Source organism: Propithecus coquereli, unplaced genomic scaffold (genome assembly GCF_000956105.1).
Source record: "Propithecus coquereli isolate 6110/MARCELLA unplaced genomic scaffold, Pcoq_1.0 Scaffold5, whole genome shotgun sequence".
Taxonomy (NCBI): Eukaryota; Metazoa; Chordata; class Mammalia; order Primates; family Indriidae; genus Propithecus; species Propithecus coquereli.
The window spans coordinates 21,186,198-21,212,630 of NW_012150840.1; the positions used below are offsets into that span (position 1 = coordinate 21,186,198).

The 26,433-nt window shown below is 36.7% G+C and overlaps 1 protein-coding gene across 1 annotated transcript in view; it reads right to left on the reverse strand.

Moving 5' to 3' along the window:
- Nucleotides 1–1,984: 1,984 nt before the first annotated feature.
- Nucleotides 1,985–26,433, reverse strand: part of SEL1L (sel-1 suppressor of lin-12-like (C. elegans)) — a 58,465-nt gene continuing 34,016 nt past the window's right edge. Inside the window, exons 5-21 of the mRNA XM_012656277.1 lie at nt 25,957–26,062; nt 24,985–25,147; nt 22,501–22,554; nt 22,351–22,410; nt 21,275–21,356; nt 20,762–20,916; nt 19,163–19,219; nt 15,107–15,175; nt 13,417–13,494; nt 12,081–12,143; nt 10,682–10,769; nt 9,732–9,880; nt 8,797–8,962; nt 7,851–7,925; nt 6,710–6,882; nt 4,807–4,935; nt 1,985–2,666 (exon numbers count right to left, since the gene is read on the reverse strand). Of these exons, the coding sequence (XP_012511731.1) occupies nt 2,457–2,666; nt 4,807–4,935; nt 6,710–6,882; nt 7,851–7,925; nt 8,797–8,962; nt 9,732–9,880; nt 10,682–10,769; nt 12,081–12,143; nt 13,417–13,494; nt 15,107–15,175; nt 19,163–19,219; nt 20,762–20,916; nt 21,275–21,356; nt 22,351–22,410; nt 22,501–22,554; nt 24,985–25,147; nt 25,957–26,062 (1,877 nt within the window). The 3' untranslated portion in view covers nt 1,985–2,456. The remainder of the gene's footprint in view (nt 2,667–4,806; nt 4,936–6,709; nt 6,883–7,850; nt 7,926–8,796; nt 8,963–9,731; nt 9,881–10,681; nt 10,770–12,080; nt 12,144–13,416; nt 13,495–15,106; nt 15,176–19,162; nt 19,220–20,761; nt 20,917–21,274; nt 21,357–22,350; nt 22,411–22,500; nt 22,555–24,984; nt 25,148–25,956; nt 26,063–26,433) is intronic.

The window sequence follows — 26,433 nt, forward strand, 5'->3', positions numbered from 1 at the left end:
GATGCCATTTGATTAGCTAAGTACTGAGCATTATTTTAGGAGAAAAACCAAACCCAATTCCTATTTGCTTAGGTACCACGTCCTCTGAACAAAAATGAAAAAGGGAGCAAAGTATTTTGAGACAGTTTTTAAATGAAGCCATAAGAAATTTTAAAGATACCATTCAAATTTCTGGTAGCAAATGACCCATGGTAAAACAGGAAGTGGAAACAAACCAAGAAAAGGATATTTGGAATGTTAATTTAAAAAGGCAAGTTTAAACTAATAGCAAGTTTGTTATTACACGAAGAACAAGACTACATTTTTCCCATCTGGCCTAGGTAGTGCACACTGTTTTAACAAATGTTTTCTCAAAGTACTAATGGAAGGAAGTAAATAAAGATAGACATACAAATGCTAAAGGAGAAATTAGACGGATGGCAGAAGAAAAAAATGGAGGTTGATAGTCACCTTAGAGGGGTTTTCAACTTTTAAATAAATTAAAACAGGTCCTTCTAAATGGAACATGGCAGCTACCATGGATTATACTTATTTGAAGGGGGGAAAAAGGCAGTGAAGACACCAACATACTGACCAACTGCACTCCAATCTCCATGTGTAAGAGACCAAAACAATCCGTAATATTTACAAGAGCTGCCTAAAGCGACATTACACTTCTGAGGGTAAAATTTCCTACCTTTCACAGACATGCTTTTTATAATATGGTTCTCTCTGTGACCACCTGTTCAAATTCAGAAGCAATTATCTGGGAGGAAAGTTTGCTTATCAGGTTTCCCATAATACTCTAAACACGAAAAATGTATACAACTTCACATTTAAAGCCTTCATGTATGTTCATTACATACCAATTAAATCTAGTTCTAAATACAATCTGAACTTCAAAAAACAAAGCACTATAACTCTATAAGTAATAAACTCTTCAAGTTTTCCGGCAGATGAGGGATTATGGGAAAAAAGTATAAACGTTAGTATCAAGGTTAGTATCAAGGGTTAGTATCAACAGACTGATGCTAACAGGCGTATGAAGCCTGCTCAGATATGAGCACAGTCTCAGACTAGATACCGGCTGGTGAACACTACCATGTGACAATAAAATGAAATACAAATTCAGTTTAAGCTTCAATTGTTTCATTTATGTGATTATGTGAAGTTCTCAGTTTTCTTTGTTGTTGTTTTTTTCATGCTATTTAGCCAGCAAATTCTGAAGTGTGGTAGCCTTGATTTTCCTAATGTTAATTTTGGGAGGATGGTGAGTATGATAGCTAACGAGGCGGCTGACTTTCTACTGTAATAGAAAACTGTAAGAAATAAAAAGGTACCTAAACACTATAGAACAGTACAAACAGACTTTGGCTTTCATCAACCACTGAGTTTAATCCATCTTTGATTCTCTGAGTTCTAGTACGATAATGGTAGTCACTGTATGCCATATCCTGGCAATTACATTTCATATTTAAAGAATTCAGGAGGGCGATCTGTTCTTTGTGCAATAAGAAATGCAAAGTAAAATAAATTCTGGGAACAAACGCTTCAACTTTTTGGGAAAGTTGTCTATGAAAGTGTCTATGATCCTGGTACCCCATCCAGAGTTCTTTAATATTGTTTTCTAATTTCTCCCATTTAGTCCATCCTCTGGCTTCCAGATCAAGGCTCTGTATACTCAAAACAAACAAGAAAATTACACTGAGTAGGCGGTAGGTGGGGCAAATTCACGTTAGTGCAAGGACTCCGTTCACAAAGTTTTACGTATGTATTCCATTACCAAAAAAGTGAAGTTCACAAAAAACTCTTTAACAAGTCCTTTCAGTCTTTGAAGGAAAGGAGTATGGTATAAAGTGTGACAATCACCATTAATAAGAAACCTGCCAATCTTTCTTTTAAAATAACATATACACTAAATATGTATACTTGCAGGTGGATTGGTAAGTTTCTCAGTTATCGCAGTTCCAAAACATTTGAAGACCTTTTTTTTTCTTCTTTTTTTACTTAAAAGGCAAGTTCTATTCTCTTTCAAACATGTTTAAGATTAAACTTGCAACTAATTCAGTTTTCCTTTCTACATTGATCAGTTTTTAGTGTCGATGCACAAAACCTTAAAGATGGCTGATATAAGAACTTACGCACATTGAAAGAATGACCGAAAGGATCCAAGAAAGATAGCTGGATAGACGTTACTTTTGAGTGTCTCACATATGTTTCAAGAAAAAAAAAAAAAAGGAAAGCCACTGAGACTTGTTATTCCACATGGCACTGAAACAAACATTCAACTTAGTTTAGGTAAGAGTTACTTATCCCTGAAAATAAAGGCATCAGATTCTAAGCAGCTTTAGGAATTCAATGCTTCTTTGTGCCTCTTCCAGGAGGTGACCACCGATCCAAAGTCCTAAATCAAATGCGAGTGTTCTCAGCAAACAACTTCCTTAGTTGTCACTGATCAAGGCTGGACATGGTAGATGTTACTGTGGTGGCTGCTGCTCTGCGGGCCCTTCCTGCTGGGGTGGAGCTGGCCGTGGCCCTGCAGGCCTGGGCACAGGCACGTCCTGGTGCTGCCTCTGCCTGTAAGCTATCACCGTTCCCAGCAGCAGCGCGATGATGGTCATGAGGTAAAGGTCCCACTCAGGTCCCAGAAGCTGGTCCATATCAAGTTGGGTGAACATATCTCGAATCTTAATGAAAATAACATAATAAAAATCATTATTGCCACTGAAATGTCAGGGAAGGAACTGGGAAAGTTACACCACAAATTAGAAATAAGTATAGAACTTAAAAATAATTGGTTTGAGGAACATTTTGCAATGTGTATTTTAAAAGAAGGTTTTAAAGCCTTCAACTGAAGCTCAAAATAATGTGTCTCAGGCACCAAGCTATTAATTTATAATAGCTGACTATACAAAATGTCTAACAGGTTCTACCAGCAATCTAATGCACTAATTTTCAACCATTTTTCATAGAAAATATTTGAAAGGAACCCTGGGACAATGGAGAGCCAAGGATGGGAAATTAATATTGTGGCCCACCCGTCACCTATTTGTAGTAATGGCACACCAGCTGAGAAGCTCTGTTCTACAACAGTGGGGCTAGTCTACACTCTCCTGTAGTTGAAGACTGAAGAAATTCACACATTTAATAGTTGAATGAATAATGCTTTTTAGTCAGGATTTAACTAAGATGCAAAATATTTAACATCTGAATTTGAACTTGAAAGTTACGTTCTTAGCCTATGATATTTTTTCATTGTTTTAGTGTCAGTTAAAAAAAGTTATTCCTGATATTTTCTGCTATTTACCCATAGAGGAAGTAAATATGGGGTATAGTCCTTTATTTAAATAAAATTATATTTAAAAGGTCTCTCTAATGCATATTTGTAGGTATAGGTGCTAAATTTTTCTGGGAAAAAATAAGAAACCACTAACTGTGTTCCCTGGAGAGGAACCTGGGATGGGAAGTTTTGTGTTTGACTGTACTGTTTGACTTTCTTACCATCAATATTTATTACTCTTGTACTTTTTTTTTTAGTTGGACTACCTAGCTGATAGGATTATGGGACATTTTATTGTCTTCTTTATACTTCTGTATTAAAAAAACCCAGCAAAGATATAATATACTCAGGACAGTGTACTGCAAGATGAAATCTTAGACTATAAACACAGCTTATGGTTATAAAAATTGTGGGAGACAAGAGTCTGCAACAGTTCTAAGAGAGAAACAGCAAGCTGCCACACTATCAGCTTTTTAATCAAAGGAACAAAGATAGTTTCAATCGACAGAGGGTGCAGCATACTCTGGCTCGTGCTACCAAGCAATTATAGCAATTGACATCACATGTGTCTCAGCAACTGGAGGACAGACTCCCACACATCCAGGAGCCTGGAGTGCTGTCTGTGGAGACACCTCAGTGGCATGGGCTAGGGTGGCAAAAGGGAGAAGTCTATTTCTCATTGTTGATGCTGGAGCTGCATGGACTACATTTGCATCTGTGTAATATATGAGAGAAAGCCTGTTCTAGAATCTAATGCTGAAATGACATACTAGCCTGTTCCGAAAGACATTACAAAAGGGTGAAACATCATCCTTTTCTAGTCCTAAATAAACTAACGTTAAATAGCCCTTGTTGCTAACAAGCGCTCTGAACATTTTAGGGCTTTCAGGGTTATATGCTGCACCAGTTCATCCATTATCAGGAACTATAGGTATTGGAAACAAAATTTCAAACTGGCAGAACCCAAGAGCACCAACATTTAAGTATTGTTAACTAAAGCTGGTAGTTTTGAAGAGAGTGGGTAACCCACCTCCTATCTAGGTTCTATCATTAGCCTATTTAAATATTTCAAGCTATTTTTAGAGAAGAAAATTCTGGTGGCATTTTTAACTTATGTTTCACTATCAGAAGAAACCGAAGTACAATAGCCTGGATAGTTTCTCAGGTTCATTTTCTTCTTTCTTTTTTTTTTCTTTTTCTTTTTCTTTTTAAGGGGCTGGTTTGAGTCCCTTAAAATCAAATCAAATGACTTAATGTTTACTGAATTTAGTTAATTACCCTTTCAAACTGCTTTGAGTAAGTCTCAGTTTTCACTAAACCAGAAAACATAGGCATCAGTGAAAAATGCTTTAGCAGTAGGAACCACTGAGTGCTACCTAAAAACTGCATTAACTGCTCTGTGGTACTTCACCTGGGGGGAAGAAGGGAAGACAACTGACATTTGCAGCACACTCTGCCATACGCATCCCCAACTTTTTAAATAAAAACTTCCAGGACAGAGAAGGTTGTATCATCTGTATCTTAATTAAGGAAGCATGTCCACTTACATTTGTTTCCCGTATGTACTGCAAGAAATAGACAACGCCCAATTTACAGAGTGCTAGAAAGACTGGTACTTGTGCGTCTGGGCTGGCTTCGGCTGCCATGTCATAAAAACGTTTTGCAAGGTGAATATCCTATAATATAGGTAATAAACAAAAATTTATTTCTTGTCAAAATAAGTAAAAATATTTATTTAGCTTGCATATTAGGAAATTTTATTTTACCTTTCAAGTTTTCATTTTAAAATGAATTTCCCTCACCTAAAGAAAAAACCAAGCTTTACTTGGGCAAAGTTCAATTGTCTAACTGTTAAATTTTGAAAAATTTAATTAAAAAACTTGATTCATTTTCCCCCAACACAACATCCCATTTGCTGTGTAGATATGCTGCATACAGCCATATATCTATGCTTTAACACTGTTAACCTGGAGATTTCCAAGGGTGATCTCTTAAGTCTCAAGCTAATTTTTTAGTACTTAAAACTTCAGTCAGTGTAAGCAACTTATAGTTTCAGTTTGGAGCAGTGCTTCAAAGTGGGGTAGACACACTCGATATTTTACAAGAGGTACTAGCATGGACAGTGTTAAGGGCTCTATCGTGCAGTTCCTCAAACTTTCATACATGCTTTCCTGGAAGGCACCTGCCTGAGAACAGGCGTCTGTGCACAGCAACCTTTCTACACTTTACAAAAGAAAAGCACACCCCTCACCTACCCCACCCCTTCCTCGGGAGCAATGCCTTGGGGTGTAAAAACCTTAGGGGCCACCACAGAGAGAGATACCCTGAAATACTGGCTTTGGAGAAGGCTCCTTTATTGCCTAATTACAAACCCATATTAGGGCATCTGGCGTTTCCCTGTGTTAGACGTATTTCTGTAAAGGGTAAAACAAGTCATTATTAATTTTGGCGCAGGTTAGAGTGTTCGGAATTCAGGTATGTGGTAGAATGGATGGTGGGAGTTGTGACAATTTACACTTGAAAACCTCACTTCTTCCATGCCCTGATGACTGTCAAAGAATATTCAACTCTTGAATTCCATGAGACATGGGAAAGAAAGGCTAAACACTGAAAATGACTTTTTTCCCACATATTTAAATATAAGTAACTTTCAGCTATTCTTTATTCTTGTCCTTAGAGTGTGCAGTTAAACAGAAGAGCACCTTCAAATAATGGTAACATTATGGCTAGAGTCTCCGATTTTTTAAAAAAATTTAACTTAAAGGCTCAAATGGTTTTCTTGGATTGTCGTATTTTCCAAGATCATGGATCAAACTTTATGTGATCCGTAAAGACTCTGTGGATTATTCATTAGGATGATCAAATAGATTCAACAGGGTAATAAGACTTATCAAATAATATAATGAATTATTTTTTCCAATTATAGCCAATCCTCATATTATTGAATACTTAACACTTTCCTAGCTATACTAGATGCTGGATTGATTAGCTTTCAGTGGTATGAGTGTCTCTTTCATTTAAAAAATAGGAAAAAATAGGAAAAGGTGATCATGTCTTATAAAAACCAATGGAGTTATTCTGATTTTATACATGATTATTCAATTATTCTCAAAAGCTGAAAACAAATTCCCTCCTCCCAATTTGGCTGAAGATGAACAGATAGTTTCTCAAACAAATATTAATAGTTATCAATAGAGGCAGCACTGCATTTCCATTTTCATGAATCTGTCTTTAGTTTAATATCCCAAATATAAGACCATAGATATTACCATGTGTGTGGTAGGAGATGAGAGAGACGGAAGACCAATCTTCTGAAATATTATAAATCATTCTCATAATTTAGTGGCCTAGAATATGACTGAATTCGACAGTCTATTTTCTATACAAAGGCACATGTTCCCCCAATCACAATTATATTAGTCAAACATCTGGTTTTGAAGCCTCGCTCACCTGTTTAATGCCCAGTCCTTTCTCATGCATATATCCCAGATTAAACATAGCTTGTGCACTGTGCTGCTGCTCAGAAGCCAGACGATAATGAATAAATGCAGTCTCGTAATCTACATCAGTGCCGAATCCATAGAAATGGTAGTCTCCAAGCTTAATTCTAGCCACAGTATAGCCTTAAACAAAAGTTAAATGCAAAAATGCCAACAAATAGTGTTTAAGAAAAGACCAAACTATTATTTCCCCTCCTTCTAACATGCTTATATAAAACAAAGAATTTTAACTTGTAGCACACAAACTTTGTACGAAATCCCTCAGCCAAACTATAAAGTCAGTAAAAATATAAACTAGAAGTGTAGCTCTTCTGCAGAAGGGTTTGTAATAGTCAAGGAGAGGTAAAACCAGGTGGGTAGTACAGATGCATATCCCTAATCCAAAAATCTGAAATCCCAAATGCTCCAACATCTGAAACTTGATGCTTAAAGGTCAAGCTCAAAGGAAATGCTCATTGGAGCATTTTGGATTTCAGATTTTTGGATTAAGAATGCTCAACCAGTATTTACACGCATATATTCCAAATCTGAAAGAATCTGCAATCTGAAACACTTCTAGTCCTGAGCATTTCAGATAAGGGAAAATCAACCTATATTCCCTCTTTCACTAATTCTCCTCTTCAAATGATTATGCTCTACTTTATCATGCATTTATATTTTTAAATAGTTCACTTGAACCATTGTTTAGGCTTGGAGAAGGGATAGACAATGTTGAGAGTAGTACGCTTGAAAAAGAAATACTCAAAAGGAGTGGGGAAAGATTAGTCTTTTGGGTTTTAGGCTAATATTTTATCCTATATTCTATTCCATTCCAATTTTATAAAATATACTAGCTTCAAACTAGAAACCAAAGAGTGAATCACAGCGTGATGGAAATGTCTAGTACAATGACTTCGCAACCCAATTTAGAAACCCTGGCACCAGGACTTCCATTTTAAGAATAAATGCCAATAATATACAAAGAAGTTAAGCAATAGTTAGTATCTCTGCTTAATTTTAAGGTGATGAATGACATGATTCCATGTTCACGGGAGATAAACAATATAGGGAGGTCCCCAGGTGAAACTCTTATCCTAGAATTAACCACTCACCTTGAGAGGCCGCCCTGTTCCAATGCAGCAAAGCTCTGGGATAAGTTTCATTTTCACCTACAATGGTTGCTTCTCCTATAGGAAAATAAATGAAATACAAATCAGGCATTTAGGGAAAGGCACTAGACTTTCAGGCTTCATTTGCAAACTAGGGAAGATGTGGCACATAAGTTAAAAAAGAATTAGGATATAATAGTATTATATTAAACAAGTTTGAAATAAAATACTTCAAGGGAAATCACTGGATTTGGGAGGGCGCTACTTTGTGAAACTTGTTTTATCGATAAAACTAATGAAGAGACTAATTACTGAGCTACTTCTAGGAATCTACAGTGTTGGCAAAATGGGGTTTTGGTATCCACTGTATTTTGAAAAATATATTTACTGAAAGCCCTTAATTTAAAAATTAATGTCATATATATTTCTACTGTCAACGCTAGTTATAAAACTAGAGTTATAACTTTCATGACTAAGTAACAAGCACGTGTGCTATAAAGTTCCATTTACAACAATAAAGAATGTTTCTTTGTGGCTTTTCTTTTTAAACAGGTTAACCTGATATGAGCTCTTGTATTCTTTTTTTTTTTGAGACAGAGTCTCACTCTGTTGCCTGGGCTAGAGTGCCATGGCGTCAGCCTAGCTCACAGCAACCTCAAACTCCTGGGCTCAAGCGATCCTCCTGCCTCAGCCTCCCGACTAGCTGGGACTACAGGCATGAGCCACCATGCCCGGCTAATTTTTTCTATATATTTTTAGTTGTCCAGCTAATTTCTTTCTATTTTTAGTAGAGATGGGGTCTCGCTCTTGCTCAGGCTGGTCTTGAACTCCTGAGCTCAAATGATCCACCCGCCTTGGCCTCCCAGAGTGCTAGGACTACAGGTGTGAACCACCGCGCCCGGCCAGCTCTTGTATTCTAAACCCAAGGCAGGACTAAAATGAACTTTACTCTGATCAAGAATGAAGGCTGCATTGCTTTGTGCCACTTCATAGCCTTGTTCGGCCAGTAGGAGGTACTGGATAACTGCAGCATTGTAATCGCCATCTTTATAGCTGTTATAGGCAGTCATAAGCCTCTCAGACCAACGGCCTCGTTCACATACATTCTTAAACAACTGTGAGAAGAGGAAAGAAAAAAAAACCAATACGAAAAGTAAGAACGATATGCCAGAAAGTCACTTTTGCACTTTGGCTACAAGTGACTTCAGTTTGCTCTTTAAATCTCTGGCAGCTTTATTACATATACACAAAGTTTTGCGAATTTATTTGAAGCTTTCATTTACTCTTTGGAAGTCAACAAGTTTATAAAAATAATAGCACACAATTATATGCCATTTACTCTGGCCAAGTACTGTTCTAATGATTTATGTATATTATCATACTTAATCCTCTGGTGAGGTCCATGAGTGACCACTCTATGAAATCTGTCCTATTAACAGGCCCATTTTACAAGTTGAGTAAACTAAAGCACAGAGAGATTCAGAAATTTTGCTAAGCGTTTATCAGTGTTACTTGAAAGTGCCAGGTCTGAGAGAACTAAAGAGGGAAATTTCCAATTAGGAGATTTTAGCATTCCCCTTTGGAACTTTCAATCAAAATATACTTTTTTGACACCAACAATGTATCAGATACTATCCTAGGTGCTAGAGATACTGCAGACACTAATATCTGCTTTTGTAAATATGTTGACTCTAACAGAGAGAGACAAACTGAACAAGTAAGTACAATAGTTAGAAACAGACCCTCTTCCTCAGTATATCAATGCTGGTAGTCTGAGCCTATTCCTACTATAGAAGAAATCATGCAAAGAAAACCAGAATTAAAAGGACAGGTCTTAATAGGTAAATCAACTTCCTATACACAAGTCTGTAGAAAAGACCCTACCTCCACCGCAGTGTGACATGATCGCATCACACCTGTGCCGCTGGCATGCATCTGCGCGAGGTTATAGAAAGCCAAGATATGCCCTCCCTGAGAAGCTAAGTTAAAATACTTCAAGGCCTGTTTATAATCTCTCTTGACTCCAATGCCATCTGTTAACACACACAAAAAAAATCACATGAGATTAAATAAGATTTAGTTAAGCACCAGAGAAGTCTTACATATGAGGAATAAAACCCTAATGAAAGTCAGAATTCTTACAGAGTAAATATGTGAATCTGACTAATACAAATTCATATATGGATACAGATTAATATAATTTACAATGAAAAACAAGATGTACGAATCGCTGAATTGGGAGAACGTTAATCAGCCAGAATTATATCGCTCCCATTTCCGTATCATAGTGCCATCTAGTGGAACATATGTTAATTTAGATTTTGGTGTATCCATCATGATTTCCAATGTTACTACTGTGGTCCCCAAGCCCCCAGCCGAGGCTGCAGACCTGGTACTGGTCTGTGGCCAGTTAGCAACCAGGACCAACAGCAGGAGGTGAGTAGGAGACGAGCCAGCCAAGTTTCATCTGTATTTATAGCAGCTCCCCATTGCTCGCATCACCGCATAAGCTCCGCCTCCTGTCAGATCAGCAGCAGCATTAGATTCACACAGGAGCGTGAACCCTACTGTAAACTGTGCACACAGGGGATCTAGGCTGTGCGCTCCTTAAGAGAATCTAACGCCTGATGATCTGAGGTGGAGCTGAGGCAGTGATGCTAGCGCTGGGGAGCGGCTGCAAATGCAGAGTATCATTAGCTGGTAGGTTTGACTGCACAATAAATGTAATGTGCTTGAATCATCCCAAAACCACCCCCCCACCCTTAATCCATGGAAAAATTATCTTCCATGAAACCTGTCCCCGGTGCCAAAAAGGTTGGGGACCACTGACTTACTATAGTACATAGAACCAAGCTGTAGTTGTCCATCCACCCAGCCTTGTTCAGCAGCTTTCTGGAAATACTTCAGTGCCAGATCATAATTCTGTAGAAAAAGATGTCACATGATGAGAAAGGTCAAAAGGCTGATATCTTGAGAAGTTAGGAGATTCACTGATTAAAAGGAACGAACAAAGCACACATAAAATATTCTTGAGGGGCCATTAAAAAAGACTACCTTCTCATTTTTATAATACACAGATGGTAATACACTTTAAGTCATGGGGGATTTATATTTAAGGCTGTGAAGACAAGGAAATAGGGTTTTTGTGAAGCAATTTGTATGTCACTCTTAGAAAGCATAAACACTGGTAGAACCAGGAATTAAGAAACAATCAATCTTTTCTGCTAACTAATTAATCCTTTTTAAACCTACATTTTTCTAATATTAAATAAGGAAAATTATTCTCTCCTTATTCGTTCCTTTCTTTCCTGTGTACCTTATCAAACACTTAATAATTATTAGATTTGAAAAGTCATATGTATCCACAGAGAAAAGTTAAAATAAAGATTACTACTGAATTTTCATATCCTAAAATGACTAGAAGGAATCAAAATGAGACATTACTGTCTTTTGTGTTACACAGTACCTATAGATTGACCCTTAAACCTAGCCTCTTAGTTTCAGGCCCAAATTAAAAGAATACATTGCTTAGAAAAATCACATAAGAGAACAGCGACACAAACCCAGGGACATCGGACATGAGGAGGCAGTGCAAAAGGAGGAGACAAAATGGCCAAGGAAACCAAGAGAGCTTGCAGTCTCAGAACCACAGGAAGAGAGTTCGAGTGAGGCAGAATCCCAAAATGTCAATTGGATTGACATTAGGAGGTTACTGGTGACCTGTACAGGGCGAGCAGTTACATGAGGCAGAAGCCAGACTGCTAAGAACTCAAAAGTGTATGGCAGCAGCTTAGTTTGGCTTTCAGTGAAGAGCTGGAGAGAACAGAGGAGTTTGCTAGAAGGGACAAAGGGCAGAAGGGAAAGCTTTGCCCCTCCCAAATGGGAGGGATGTAAGCATTTTCATAGGCTTGAGTAAAGAAGTTGGCAAGGGAGATGTTTAAGTGGGAACAGTTAGTAGGGTGGAAAACATAGATGGAAGAAACAGCTCCACAGCTTTAGGAAAGAGCTTTACACATTTGGGAGATTGTGCCAGAAACAGAGTCATCCTAAGAAGACAGTCGAGATGGGGGCTGCAGGACGGGGGTGGGCCAAACTCAGAGACAACAAGAAAAGTTCATCTTTGGTTACAATGGAACAGCTTCACCTGGGCTGAATGGAAGCTACTTAAGGAATACTTCCCCACCTCTCTAGCTAACTGCTTATTAAAGTCATAATGTTAGATGGAACACTTACAACTTGAACTCCTCTCCCGTAGAGGTAGGCCATTCCAAGCCCACTCTGTCCAACGGGGTTGCCCTGCAAATCAGAGAAATAAGACAAAAGAGTGAAAAAGATTCATTAAAAACAGGCAAGAGGCTAGGCGTAGTGGCTCACGCCTATAATCCTAGCATTCTGGGAGGCCGAGGCGGGCAGATCATTTGGGCTTAGGAGTTTGAGATCAGCCTGAGCAAGTGTGAGACCTGTCTCTGCTAAAAATAGAAAGAAATTAGCTGGATAACTAAAAATGTACAGAAAAAATAAGCCGGGCATGGTGGCGCATGCCGGTAATCCCAGCTACTCAGAACTCTGGAGGCTGAGGCAGGAGAATCGTTTGAGCCCAGGAGTTTGAGGTTGCTGTGAGCTGGGCTGACGCCACGGCACTCTAGCCCGGGCAACAGAGCGAGACTCTGTCTCAAAAAAAAAAAACTAAAATAAAATAAAATAAAAACAGGCAAGAATAAATGACTGCAAAAGAAATCATTTACAAGCACACTCAAAACATGTCTTACTACTTTTCAATTCAAAACAAAACTTTCTTCTTTCCATCACGCTAAAAATAAAAATGACTTTTAGATATTTGGGAGCTTTCGGTAATTTCCTAAAAAAGAGTAAATAGTAAATTCATTTAGAATTAAATTTTGGTGACTTACCTTATGACCATTTGTACAATGAATTTATGATATAAAACATGAATAATGTATTTCATCAAAATTAAAAGCAGGTCACATTTTTGTTTTCAGTTTTCATTGGTAACCTCTCACCCCAATAAAGAGAGAAGATGCCACGAAACATCTAGTAATAACAGAACAATCATGTAATAATAGCCAATACTGCTATCAGGTGGCAAAGATGTACAGTAACACAGTTAGCAAAGAGGTAAGTGTACATACTGCAGGTATACAAGGTATCAAGGGTTCATATGCAGTTTTCTCTGAGCCAAAGAAAGCCTAAATTACATATTATGATTATCGAAAGTATCCAATTATGTAAGCTTTTAAACTTCAAGTTGCAATATTAATAAGGTATATTATATAACTCCCAGTTCCATTACAAAAATCAATATTTCCCTGATTAGGAAACTTCTCAATAAAATTTAAACAGAGAGTTAATATTTAACAATCTGCTAAGAAAAGTTGCTTTTTATTGGGAAAGGTTTGTAGTCAATACATTCCCATCAATCATATCTACATAAGCACTTTCAATAATTTACAGCATGAGTTGGTTATGATTAATTCTTCAATATAACAAATTTATTAAAATATTAATAATATGGTATACATTTCAATACACTTGAGTCATAAAGTCTTACCATGTCAGCAGCTTTCTTAAAGTAGTGAAGAGCTGTCTCGTTGCTCTGGGGTACAATATCACTTCCCTCTGAATACATCTGGGAAACAGACCCCAATTTCATTAACAGCCATAACCCTCTCTCCAATTACATTTTTCTCCTATCTTATTTCATTTCAGTTTTCTTAGATCTCATAAAGTCTTTCCACAAAGTATAGAATCCCCCACAGGATATTTTAGAATTAAAAGCAAACCCTTAAAAGCAAACATTTTAACATTATATATATTTGATGTTGTATCAAATTTATGACTTATCTGTAAACATGAATATATAAAATCAGCTCGTAGATCAGTCTCAAGAGATTTTTAACCCCAAGGTGAATCTTTTTTTCTCACTCTATCCCTAGCCAGTCAAATGGTTAATAATTTGCTTAGGACCAGATCAGTGATTAAAGGAAAAAAGGAAGAGCTATTAGCAGCATCCACTCTCCTTTTACCTTCACCACCACTTTCCCCAGGACAAGATAAAGAATGGGCCATAAATTCAGAAAAAAAATAACTAAAAGGTTATTTTAAAAGGTTTTAAACACAGATAGGGTCTCACTCTGTTGATCAGGCTGGGGTGCAGTGGCACAATCATAGCTCACTGCAGCCTTGAACTCCTGGGTCAAGTGCTCCTCCCACCTCAGCCTCCCAAGTAACTGGGAGTACAGGCATGTGCCACCATGCCTGGCTAATTTAAAAAAATTTTTTTTTGTAGAGATGGGGTCTTGCTATGTTGCCCAGCCTGGTCTTGAACTCCTGGCCTCAAGCAATTTCCCCACCTTGGCCTCCTAAAGTGCTGGCATTATAGGCATGAGCCACCACACCCTGCCAAGGGAAATAATTGTTTAAGATAGGGATAATTAGTAATTCAGAGCAAGAACAAAAAGGCAAGGAATGAAAAATTCTTAAATGCTTAACAAAAAGAGATGGGAGAATACCAATTTCTATGCTATAATGGTTGGAATGTTTAAATGTAAAGTTTCTGGGCCCCAATTAACTAGTTATGATCATGTGGCAAATACTGATAAGATTTTCCTATTTGTAAAAACCTTTGAAATATATTCCATGTGAACTTCCCTTACTTTAAGATTTGGTTATAGATGAAAATGTCCATTGCTTTATATTATTTTTCAAAATATTGAAAAAGGAAGTTTTGAGATTCTTTCATGACATATGTAATCTATTCAATAAGTCTCTGGACTTAAATGTTGCCTTGCTTAAGATAAGAACTACATTGAGAGGTGGGTCACGGCTGTTCTCACATTTAAGACAATTAAAAGGTCTACAGATAAATTTTAACAAATTCTAACTACCTCTACTCAGCAGGAAAAGGAAACAGGCAATTGTGACAGTCTTAGTAAAAAATTGCACAGATTCAAGAACGAATTCCTCATTATTGCATACATTACACGAAAAGGAGGAGCTGAGACAGTGATTGCTATTTTCAATGGGGAAGTAACAGACCGATGAGCAAATGCTATGTTATGTTTAAGTTGCCTAAGAAAATGCCTTAGAATAGCACATACCTTCAGACAAGATATAATATCTTTGCACTGGAAATTTTATTTCAATTTATTTTTGGTAAACTGTAGATCTTGAATACAATACATGCCGACTATGCAAACACCTCTTGCTATTACCCAATACATTCACAGGTTGTACAGTACCTTTCCCAAGAAGGCCATAGCATGTGAATTGCCAGCATTGGCTGCTAAATTGAAGTAGTCAAAAGCTCTCTGTAAGAAAATAATTTATTAAAATTATTAGTTCTTAATAGAATCTGCCCTTGGCTTTTAGCCAAAATAATTATTTCAGGAAAATTAAAAACATCTTCTTATACTGAAGTAGCTTTAAAAACAAGAATATCCACTTATCAATATCTCAAAATAGAAATCAGTACATCTAGAAGTTTTATTTTACCAAATAGCTGCATCAAGTTACAATTTCACATTAAGTCATTTCATAGTTGCAGATGCAAAGAAATTTTGTGTTCCCTAAACTTAAGGGCCAAGAAGACTTCTGCTATTTACAGGCAAAGTGTGCATCAGGCTGCTTAAAAGACAGCTCACAGCAGCTTGACTTCTTTGATCTAGCTCTCTACTGGTAACCTGGGAGAAAGGAAAAACTAAGAACTCATTCCAAGGCATGGAGTATATTTTCATAGTTCTCTAAAGGAATACACTCTTTTTTTGTACTATTTAGAGAAAAATTCTTGATTCTACTTAAAAAATCACACAACTAAACACAATAGTAGCAGTACAAATTTATTATTATCACTCTAAACTGTATTGCTCATCTTTGTTAAGGACCTTGTACCATTCGTTATTCCTTCTTTCCCTTGATGATTTAAGCTCTTCCTCTTTCAAAACCTTTCCCGTTCAAACGCTCTTCAATCTCCTGCTTTTAAAAAATAAAACCCAAACCAAAATACACAATTTGCATCTCTCCTGCAGACCCCCAATTTCTTTCCAATAATGACTAGCTACATGTACTCCAATTCACTCTACAGTCTAGTCTTAATTGGCCTGCATACACACTACTTCAAAAAGATACCTCGAGGCCACCAATGACCTTCATATTGCTGATAAAAATGTTCTCTCATCTCACTCCACCTTTCTCTGCAGTATTTGGCATAGCCCACCAGACTTTCCTTCCTGAAAGACTCTTCTAGCTTTGCTTACAAGATGCCATTCTCTCCTGGTTTCCTTCCTAACTCTCTGCCTGTGTCATCTAAATCTTTGCTGATTCTTATTCTACCAGCTGACTTCAAAACATTAAAGTTCTTCAGGGCTTTTGGACTCCATTCTTACTTTACATTCTCTAAGCAATCTTACCCAATCCCATGGATTCACATACTATCTAGATATTGGCAACTCCTAAGTTTATATTTTCAGCTCCAAATCAGACTATTCAACCATCAGTATGTCTATTCAACTACCTGTATGTTCACTGCTTAAACACAGAACCTGGAAACATCTCTCCTTGACCCCAACTTGCCTCTCCTCTAGCCTCTCAGTTTAAGTAAACAGCAACACCAACTATTGGCTGCTCAAGGCTCTCGCCCACCCTTTCATACGCAATCTATCACACTAAGTCCCTTTACTTTTACCACCAAACACGTGTTGAATCCATCTGCTATCTCCCATTACCACAGGTCTAGTCTAAGCCACATTCTCTCTCATCTGAACTTTTTGAATACTCCCCTCCCTGATCTCCTTGCTTTTATTCTTGGGGTCTTCTGATTCATTCTCTATACTGCAGCCAAAGCCATTGTTTTTTAAATCTGAACATGGTGGTCTTTGCAGCCCCTTGAAGGGTTGCAGGGCTACATTGACATGACCAGGTATTGCTTATCTCAGCACTCTTCGATCTTGCCCTCTGCACTACGGGGACCCCAGCCATACTCCTTTCTGTCTCTGAGCCCACGCACATATTGTTCTTTTTGGCCAGGAATGACCTTACCTCTACTGTCAACTTAGATGTCATCCACTTCTCCTTAGAGAAGTCTTCGCTGACAATTAATACCTCCTACTCATTAACAATTATTGTATCCTGTATTTCTCCTTTGTAACAATAACCACAATTTATTACATATTTATTGGTATGATCATTTAAAAACTATCCAATGCCCCTATTAAACTTGAGGCTTCAAAAGGACAAAAACCAGAACTATTTTGTCCAGTATTGTACCCTGAATGTCTATCAGTGAATGGCACATAATGGGTACAGAAATATTTGAATTAATGGGATTACATATTGGGAATTCCTTTTCCTTCTTCTGAGAAGATGGTGAAATAACTTATCACTGTGTAGTCCCTTTCTTTACATATAGGTACGCAGCATACAACACCAAGAATATTCTCAAACTAGTTAATATAAGAGGTATGCTGCAGACTCTCATTCAGAATTCCCTTCTCTCACCTAACATTTTTATTAACCAGCTCATTTGATGCTTCACTGGCCTAATAACATAGATTTTAATGACTTAGAGACAATGAAAGCTGTCAAAAGCTGTCTGAATAATAAAAAAGACACCCTACAGATAGTTGGTATAGTTTTAGTGATAAGTGTTATTTTGTTACAATCTAAACCTTAAAGGTGATGGGATGTGGTCTATGCAATAATTTTTTTTTTTTTTTTTTTTTTTTTTTTTGAGACAGAGTCTCACTTTGTTGCCCGGGCTAGAGTGAGTGCCGTGGCGTCAGCCTAGCTCACAGCAACCTCGAACTCCTGGGCTCAAGCAATCCTACTGCCTCAGCCTCCCAAGTAGCTGGGACTACAGGCATGCGCCACCATGCCTGGCTAATTTTTTTTCTATATATTTTTAGCTGTCCAATTAATTTCTTTCTATTTTTGGTAGAGACGGGGTCTCGCTCTTGCTCAGGCTGGTCTCGAACTCCTGAGCTCAAACAATCCGCCCGCCTCGGCCTCCCAGAGAGCTAGGATTACAGGCGTGAGCCACTGCGCCCGGCCTCCAATAATCTTAATTAGAATACTTAATAGGCTTGGTAAAAAAAGTTTTATTAGTTTGATAAACATTTATTGAGAACTTACCATGTGTTAGGTACTGCTAGGGGCTGGGAACAAAGTGGCAAACAGGGTAGACATGGACTTTAGGTTCTACCAGGGAAAACAACTTAATTGCATAATTACTTAAGTTTACAATGGACAAGGGCTACAGGAATACAGATTATTAGGAATCCTAACTGTGGTACATGACCTACTCCTGGAGTGGGGTTCAGGGTCAGGGGAAATATATTACAGGTTGGAGCTACAATCTGGAGCATGAGTAGAAATTTGCTCCAAGAAGAAAGTAGATGGGGTAATATTTACTCTAGATAGAGGGACTAGCATTATGGAAACCTCCCCCGAGACAGGGAGGTTTCTGATATGTTCAAAGACCTGAGCAAAGGTCCATGTGCCCGTGACGCAGAGAGCAAGCGGCTGGTGAGGTAAACAGACTGGTATAAGGCCTTGAATGCCATGTTAAAGGTTCTGGTCTTTAAGCCACTGGAATCACAGACCACTCAAGGGTTTTAAGCAAGGGAAACATATGATCAGATGTGTGGTTTACAGAAATAGGATGTTGCTTAGGAAATGCAGGCAGATGATTCAGACAATGGTAGGTGCAGTGACAGAAAAAGAAGGAAAGAGAAGAGTGATCTTTAGGACAGAAAGCAACAAAACCTGGTGGCTAGATATAGATTGGACATTGCAACAGTTGTATAGTTGTAATTTTTCACAAACAAAATTTTCCACAGTTCTATAGGTGCGTTTTTTTTTTTTTTTTTTTTTTTTCTTTTTTCAGAGACAAGGTTTCACAAATGTTGCCTGGGCTGGTCTCAAACCCCTAGGCTGAAGTGATGCTCCTGCCTCGGCTTCCCAAATAGCTGGTACTACAGGCATTTGCCGGCTCTAAAAGGTGTTTTAAGACATACTCTTATCACATACTTACAGAAAACCAAGACTTTATATGTGTATTTTTTGGGGAGTATTGAGAAGTTGGTTTTAGAACTAATAAAATCTTTCTCACCACTCTGAGGTATATTCACATTTTTATTCTTCAGCTTCTTTAAAGGTCAGTTAGATCTTAAAAGCTCATTTGTTAGGGGTGTTTAAATAACACAAGCTTGATATTGGCACTGACTTAGTGACAAATACATCTGGAGCATCGTTTCTGGCTATAACGAGTGCTAAGCCCTGGTAAAAGGACAGTTAGTTACCTGGTGATTTTGTTCTACCCCACGCCCTCCATGCAGGTGCAGTTGTCCCAGACCAACCTGAAAATTAAGAAAAACAAGGCAAAAGTGAATGGTGACATCCGGTACATAACTAAAATCAGAGCAACAAGAAATCATTTTGTCAAAAAAAGGTTTCTAATCGTGACTGAAAACACTAAAGATTTAGTTTTAACTCCCGAAAATATTACTCTACTTCAATTAACCTAAAATTCTTAAAAACTAAAAATGTATGCTTTTGATAACAAAGTATCCTTCTGAAATAGAGGTAAAATAATGGTATTTTCAGATAAACTAAAACTGAATTTGTTCCCAGTGAACTTGCTCTAAAAAAATTACTAAAAGCTGCTCTTCAGACAGAAAGAAAATTCTTGAGAAGCTTGGAAATGCAGTAAGAAATAACGAGCAATGAAAAGGTACATTTGTGAATAACTCTAAATTAACATGTAGTGTATAAAACAATGGTATCGTGTGAGGTTCAAAAATATCTAGAATGAAAACACACACAGAGTACTCTAAGATCTCTGTGTTGTCCCGGAAATGGTAAAAGCGCTCTAAGTGGTAAAAGTGCTAACATGCATCCTTGACTTTTATAAAAGTCAAGGATGCAAGTTGTGATCCCTGGATAACCACTAAAAGAGTAGTATCATGCTAGCAGAGGGGAACAGACGTGCTAGCAAAAGCACTCAAACCAAAAGAGGGCAAGAGACGAGAGAAAAGGAAACATGGAAAAGCAAGATAAACAGAAAGCCAGTAAAATAGACAATTTAAACTCAAACATATCATTAATGTTAAAAAAAAGATACTTAATCTAACAAGATGACTTTAGTATAATTTTCTTCAGCTAAAGATTTGGATCTACCTTTGACTACAATTTTTTTTCTTTTTAATTTAAGATTCCCTTCTGTTAGTCTTAAAACTAATTATTCTTAATAAGTATCTATTGCTCATCTCTTATATATTCTAACTCAGAAACAACTGCAAGCTTAACAGGAAAAATAGATAAATATTAAAGTTCTTTTTATTTTAATGTCATCAAAATATTAAAAATAAGCTAAGAAACACACACACACAGAGTATTTTGATGGACATCATACAACTTCCATTAAACAAACCTGCTATTCTTGACCTCGAGGAATTTAAAAGCTAAGATGAGCTAAAGAAACATAAAAAGTAAATAGCTCTGAAAAGCATCTGATATTCCAAATATTCCAGAGACTTCTTGATTAAAGAAAATGACAGTTTTCATCACTGGTGACTCCAGTAAGAGCTTTCATCATCAGTGTTAAAGCCACTCTGTTAAAGCAGTGAGTTTCACCTGTGGTATGTGGGAGAATCACCTGGCCAGCTTTTAGGAGCTATCAATGCCTAGATGCCATCCCAGATGAACCCAAATAGAATCTCTTGAGAGTATGGGACTCCTGGTATTTAAAAAAAAATGGTCCTCAGGTAATTCTAATATGTAACTAATAATTGCTCAGAGCAATGAAAATGTTACTTCCAGATACAAGTGCTTGTTCCCTCCCCCTTACTGTAAAATAAACAACACGGTAAAGATATTCCCTGAGATGTTTAAACACATACCTGTGCTTGTACATCACCTTTTTCAGCCAGGAACTGGTAATATTGAATCAAATCTTCTTCTAGCATTCCACTATTCATTCCTGGATTTTCTACTTCGTCAGGCAAGCGTATTCTCTGTACTACTGAGCCTCCTGTTAGTGAGATATCACTAGCAACTGAAACAGAGGGATAAAGTAAAAACACAGAGGAAAGTCAGAAGGATTACCCCACAGAGAAAAGTATAATTCCAGCTGCCAAACGTCAACAGATACGATGTTGAAGGAAACCGTTTCTATAGCAGTCTACTTATAACAAAACAGTAATCTATTAATAAATCATACTTTTTCACAAAATACTTAAAAGTAGAACCCAAAGCAAAATTAAATAAAAAAGTACTTCTTAATCAACTAGTTTAAAGATGAGTCCACTTAAGAGAGCCAATCACAATATTTCAAATAGTACAATAAAAATAAACGTATTTAAAATTAATTCTGTATTTTTTCCCCCTAAAAGGTGAAGGAGAAAAACAGATACCATGATTGGCAACAAGACGATAATGAGTCAGTGCAGATTCGCAACTCTGGAGGACTCCGATGCCAGCCCAGTATCGGTAACCCTGTAAAACAACTACAGGTGAGGAGACAGGAGTTTCACATGCTACAGTGGCATTTTTTTGGGGAACAAATAAAGCTAACCATACTCAGAAATAAATAATTAAGTTCTTAGAGCAATCATAATAGATGATTGAACTTTATTTATGAAGCGTGTGCATTTTACTCATTAGAGAAAATTACTTAGGCCCTCTCTCAGAACCAATTTTTATCTAATTTTAGACAAAATTTTAACAAAACTTAATCTTCCAAACTACCAAAGAAGTAACAAATTAGCAAAATAGAGAAAATGAGACTACTGGAAGCAGGCACCCTAACACCAGCAAGAAATGGCTTCCGAATAAGTGGGAAGATAGCCAATTATAAAGGGCAGAAAACAGAAAGTAGACCTCTCTGGAGTCATTCTGCACAGACAAATAACTTTATAAACTTCAACAATCCTTAGGGCATTATTGCATAACAACATGTATAATATTTAATGTTCTTAATCTGTAGCCACTATTTACAAAGATTGGTAACTATAATTATAAAAAAATTCTATCAAAAATATTTAACATACTTTTGCCATAAAAAAATGTTTCATATTTCTTAAAAATTCATCTGAAAGGAACCTTTCAATTGCTGTTTGAGGAATAAATATTATCGTAGATTAAAACTGAAAAAAAATAAAATGTATGATTATCTAATCTAAAAAGTGATTCTGATAATTCCCATGCAGAGAAAATAAAAGAAAGCCATTTCTCAGATCTTTACTTTTATAGGCAATCAGCCAAACTAATTATTTTAAAGAAAAATTATGGACACTACCCATTTTCATTCACATGTAGATTCAATTTGTTATATCCATTAATAAGAATTTGAAGGATGTTCAACTGAATATCTGGTCTTAATTAATATAAGCAAGTCTCAATCATGAAAGCTGGAATAGTTGTGGCCACTGTAAACCACGAATTCTTCTGCTGCTTAATGTTATTAGTCTTCCACTGTAGTAGTACTTACCAAAACCATGTGGGCTATTAGATTGCCCCCAAGAGCACCAAAAGTGTAATATACAAGGGCCTGTGAAAGAACAAAAGATGCTTAACTGAACATAAGTACATATTTATTCAGCTCAAATTATAATACACAATAAAGTTTTAATATTATTACCTTTGCCTGACTTGAATTAACAGCAAGTCCAGAGGCATAAAGAAAGCCAAGAGCCTGAAATAAAATGGTAAAAGTAAGGATTCTTCCTCGGTGAAAGTTTATCTGAAACAGACACAGTTCTATGCACTATGAAAAGATGCAAGGGTCTTTAAATGCTAAAAGATTTGAATGCAATTATGCACAACTGTGGAATTAAAGAGCCTTAGAAATACATTCAGGGCTTTACAAATTACACAATTAAATGTAACTTTAAACACGTCAAAAAGTTTAGCATGAAGATGAACGACAATTTCATAAATATTAACTAGAAAAAACAAAGCTGAACACACTTAAATATGACTTTTGCTTTATCTTTACGAACAGTCATTGTGAAGATAAACAATCCCCCAGCAGTACATCAACGTATTTCTCTATTTATGCAGAGTGGGATACATTACGAAAAACGACAAGAGATTACCACGATAAACTATTGCACATATAAGAGGAGGCAGCAAGGAGTCAAGTTGAAGGGGTCAAGGGAAAAAGGTGAGTTTGCAATGCCAGAGCACACACAATTTTCTAAAAAAACACAACTGAGCAAACGATGCACTGGTAAGGTTCTCCCCTTGGCCTTCTGTGGATCATCCCTGACACGAGAGTACAAGCTAAAGTTACAAAGGCAAATGTGGCACTGACTGTTGTGTTCATGAAAATCTACATTTCCCAGTCTTCCTTGTAGTTAAGTAGGTTCATATGCCTGGGATGTGGCTGGAAGGGATATAAGCCATTTTTAGGCCTCGCCCATAAAAACATCCCAGAGAATTCTCTGGCTCTCTCTTCTCCCTTCATGAGGGCTTGGAAGCTCTGTGTTCCAGATGGTGCAGCCACATGATGGAAGCAGCCCATGACCCAGAATCACCATTCAGAGAAGAGTGATGCAAACAGTGGAGCTGCATCAAACTTGGCATGAGCCAATAACCCTTTGTAGTGCTAAGCCACTGTGATTTGGGGGCTTTGTCTATTGCATCAACTAGAATTAATTTCCACAGAGAGAGTGCTTTGCAATGTAAAGTACTATGGCATTGTAAGGTTCTAATATTAGAGGGGAATGATGCCTTATAAAGTAAAACCATTCTTCAGAGCAGAATGCCGCCGAAGATAAAGAATATAGGTGTAAATTTTAAATAGACGGATTTATTCAAAGAAGGGAAAAAAGCCCTGAAAACAAAGGGGAGCAATTAAGATATAATCTGTTTATAAACAAAAACTGAGAATGTGAAAGAGCTGCAGAGTCATTAGGAATTCTGTTCTACAGAAAACAATGGTTACGATTCCTGCTACTGTTTAAATAGCGCGAAAATAGACTTTCTCTGATTAGAAATTTTGTTTATCTTTAAGTAAATCCCATAGCTTGAATAAACCTGATTACTGAAGGCATGTTGAATAAGTATGGTGGATTCCTAAATCCAGGTGTCAATCTTAGCATTACCAATGGGGAAACACCCACATATTACATTATCAACTGAAGTGACACAATGTGGAATACACAACATCCCCTATAATGTAGTCTAGCCAAAAATATTTTACTTGAGTCCATCAGTCTTTAGCTGTAAATTTCTGTTCACAGAAAATATAGGTGATGGAGAAACAACTAAAGGATATCACGAAGAAGCTAATAAATAGAAGTAAGATATTCTGCAGAAAAATGGGCCCTATCTCTAACAAAGACAAAAACGATAAGGGGCTATGCTAGAAATAACAACCAAATATGAGTATAGTCCTGGGCTGGATTCTAGTTTCGACAAAACAGGTATAAAGAAATTTTTTGGTTCAACACCATGTAAACATAGTATAGATATTATATGAAATAAAATGTGCTGAAATAGAAAGGGGAAGGTTGTTAACGGAAAAGAGCAAGTTACACAGAACAGTAGACAGTGGCATTTAATTTTAATAAAACATTCATATATATACACGCATACAAAAAGAAAGGTCTAGAAGGATACGCATGCACTACTACATTATCACTGCTCATATCTGGGTGGGACATATGTGATGTTTACTTTCTTAGTTTTGTTAGCTTGTATTTCTAGTTTCCTATATGGACATAACACTTCTGTAATAAAATATTAAAAAAAAAACACCAAAATTAACAAGAGCTGCAGCACGTGAACTTTGGAAAAAAGGCGATGGCAAGTAATTTCAGATAAAAAAACAATTACCTTCACATTTCATTTGCTACAGATCTAATTTGTAAAAGTACAAATGTAATTGTACTTGCAAGATGCAATTGCAAAAATACCTTCATTGACCATGAATGTTCTTAGATTAAGGAAAAATACTATCCAAGAAGACTGATAAAATGGTCTGCCACAAAACTGATATTTAAAGACATTTTGTCTTCCAGTCTTACTTGTTAAAAGAAGTCATGGCACAAAGAGTAAACTGTTGTTAAAATTAACGAGTGCCGTGTGCGGAGAGCTTCTCCATTGAGAGAGCACTTACAGTTTGTCCCTTGGGAGAGCCTTCCTCAGTCAGTTTCTCAAACATCTCTTTGGCAGCCTGGATATTCTGTGTCAGGTAATCACCAAACAAAAGAGCATATGACACTCTCTCCAGAGCCTTGGTATGGTTCATGCCTGCTGCCTTTTGAAGATATCGATATGCTCTTTAAATACAAGCAATTATAATAATTAGTAAAGTTTTGAAACTGCCTTTGAAGTCTTACAAGATCTACTAAAATGCAGCATAAATAATTTTCTTACGTTATAGAATCCCTCTGATATCTTATTTCTACTAAGTCATGTTACTTACATATGTAGAAAACATCCTAGTTTGTTTTTACATTAGGTACCAGTTTTCCTGATATCTTGGATTAGTCTGATTACACTAATAGTAATTCTAAAAACTTCTATTAAAAAAATTAACTAGATTTACAATAAGAGAATTATAATGTAATGATGTCCAGTAAATAATCCAGTAATAATCACTGCAATTTTCTTTTCAAATCTTTGCACAGACTGTATCAAAATCAGCTGAAATTACAAGGACATAAAATGTTAGAAGACAGTCACTTGTTTTATGTTTTTCCCAAGTGCAAAATTTCTAAATTCCAGTTGAAAATTACAAAACAAAAAGCAAACAACACATCTCACAATAATGCCTTTTGTTTGTTTTAATGTGATTCTGAATTCTGAATAGTATATGCATTTTTGGTTCTTAGAAACTATTAGAATTTTTGTCAATTACTTTCACTTTACTCGTTCATTCTTATGATCTATATTTAAAACCTGTTTACCTTAAGCTAAAATTTGACAAAAGCAATACTACTAATGCCCATAAATCATATTACATTTGCTTGTAATGAACTTGAGAAATCTTCTGTGTCTCTGGCAGTACAGTTTAAAAAAGAACTCGGCTATTTGTCTCAGTAATGCCCTATCTCGGGGGAAGAATGGACTTAGCAGTGCTACCTACTCTCTTTTCTGGCTTTTCTTATTGCTTCCATTGAGAATTTTCATTCCAGTCTGATACATCACTTCTGCTTCCTGCATCTGCCGTCTCTTAGCAGCCTCCTCTTCAGCTAAAAACAAATGTCAGATGTATTTAAGCATATTTTAATTCTGTACCAATTATTTATTAAACATCAGTATTTATTCTTTCTTTGGGGTAATCATACAAACACAGGAATAATCTTTCACTATTTCCAAATTTGACTCTAAAAACTTTGGGTTTAAGTGTGGCCTTTACCTGACACAAGATGACTTATTTTAAAAAAATATATAAAATTCACTGAAATCACTTTCTTTTAGAGAAAGCAATACCAAGCTGCTCTTAGAGAGTGCTTTTCTGTTAGTTATAGTAACTTTTTCAATATAATTTTATGAAAATTTCACATTATGTGCTAAGGTCAGCTAAAATAAGGACAGCAGGACATTAGAAAACAATAGTCAG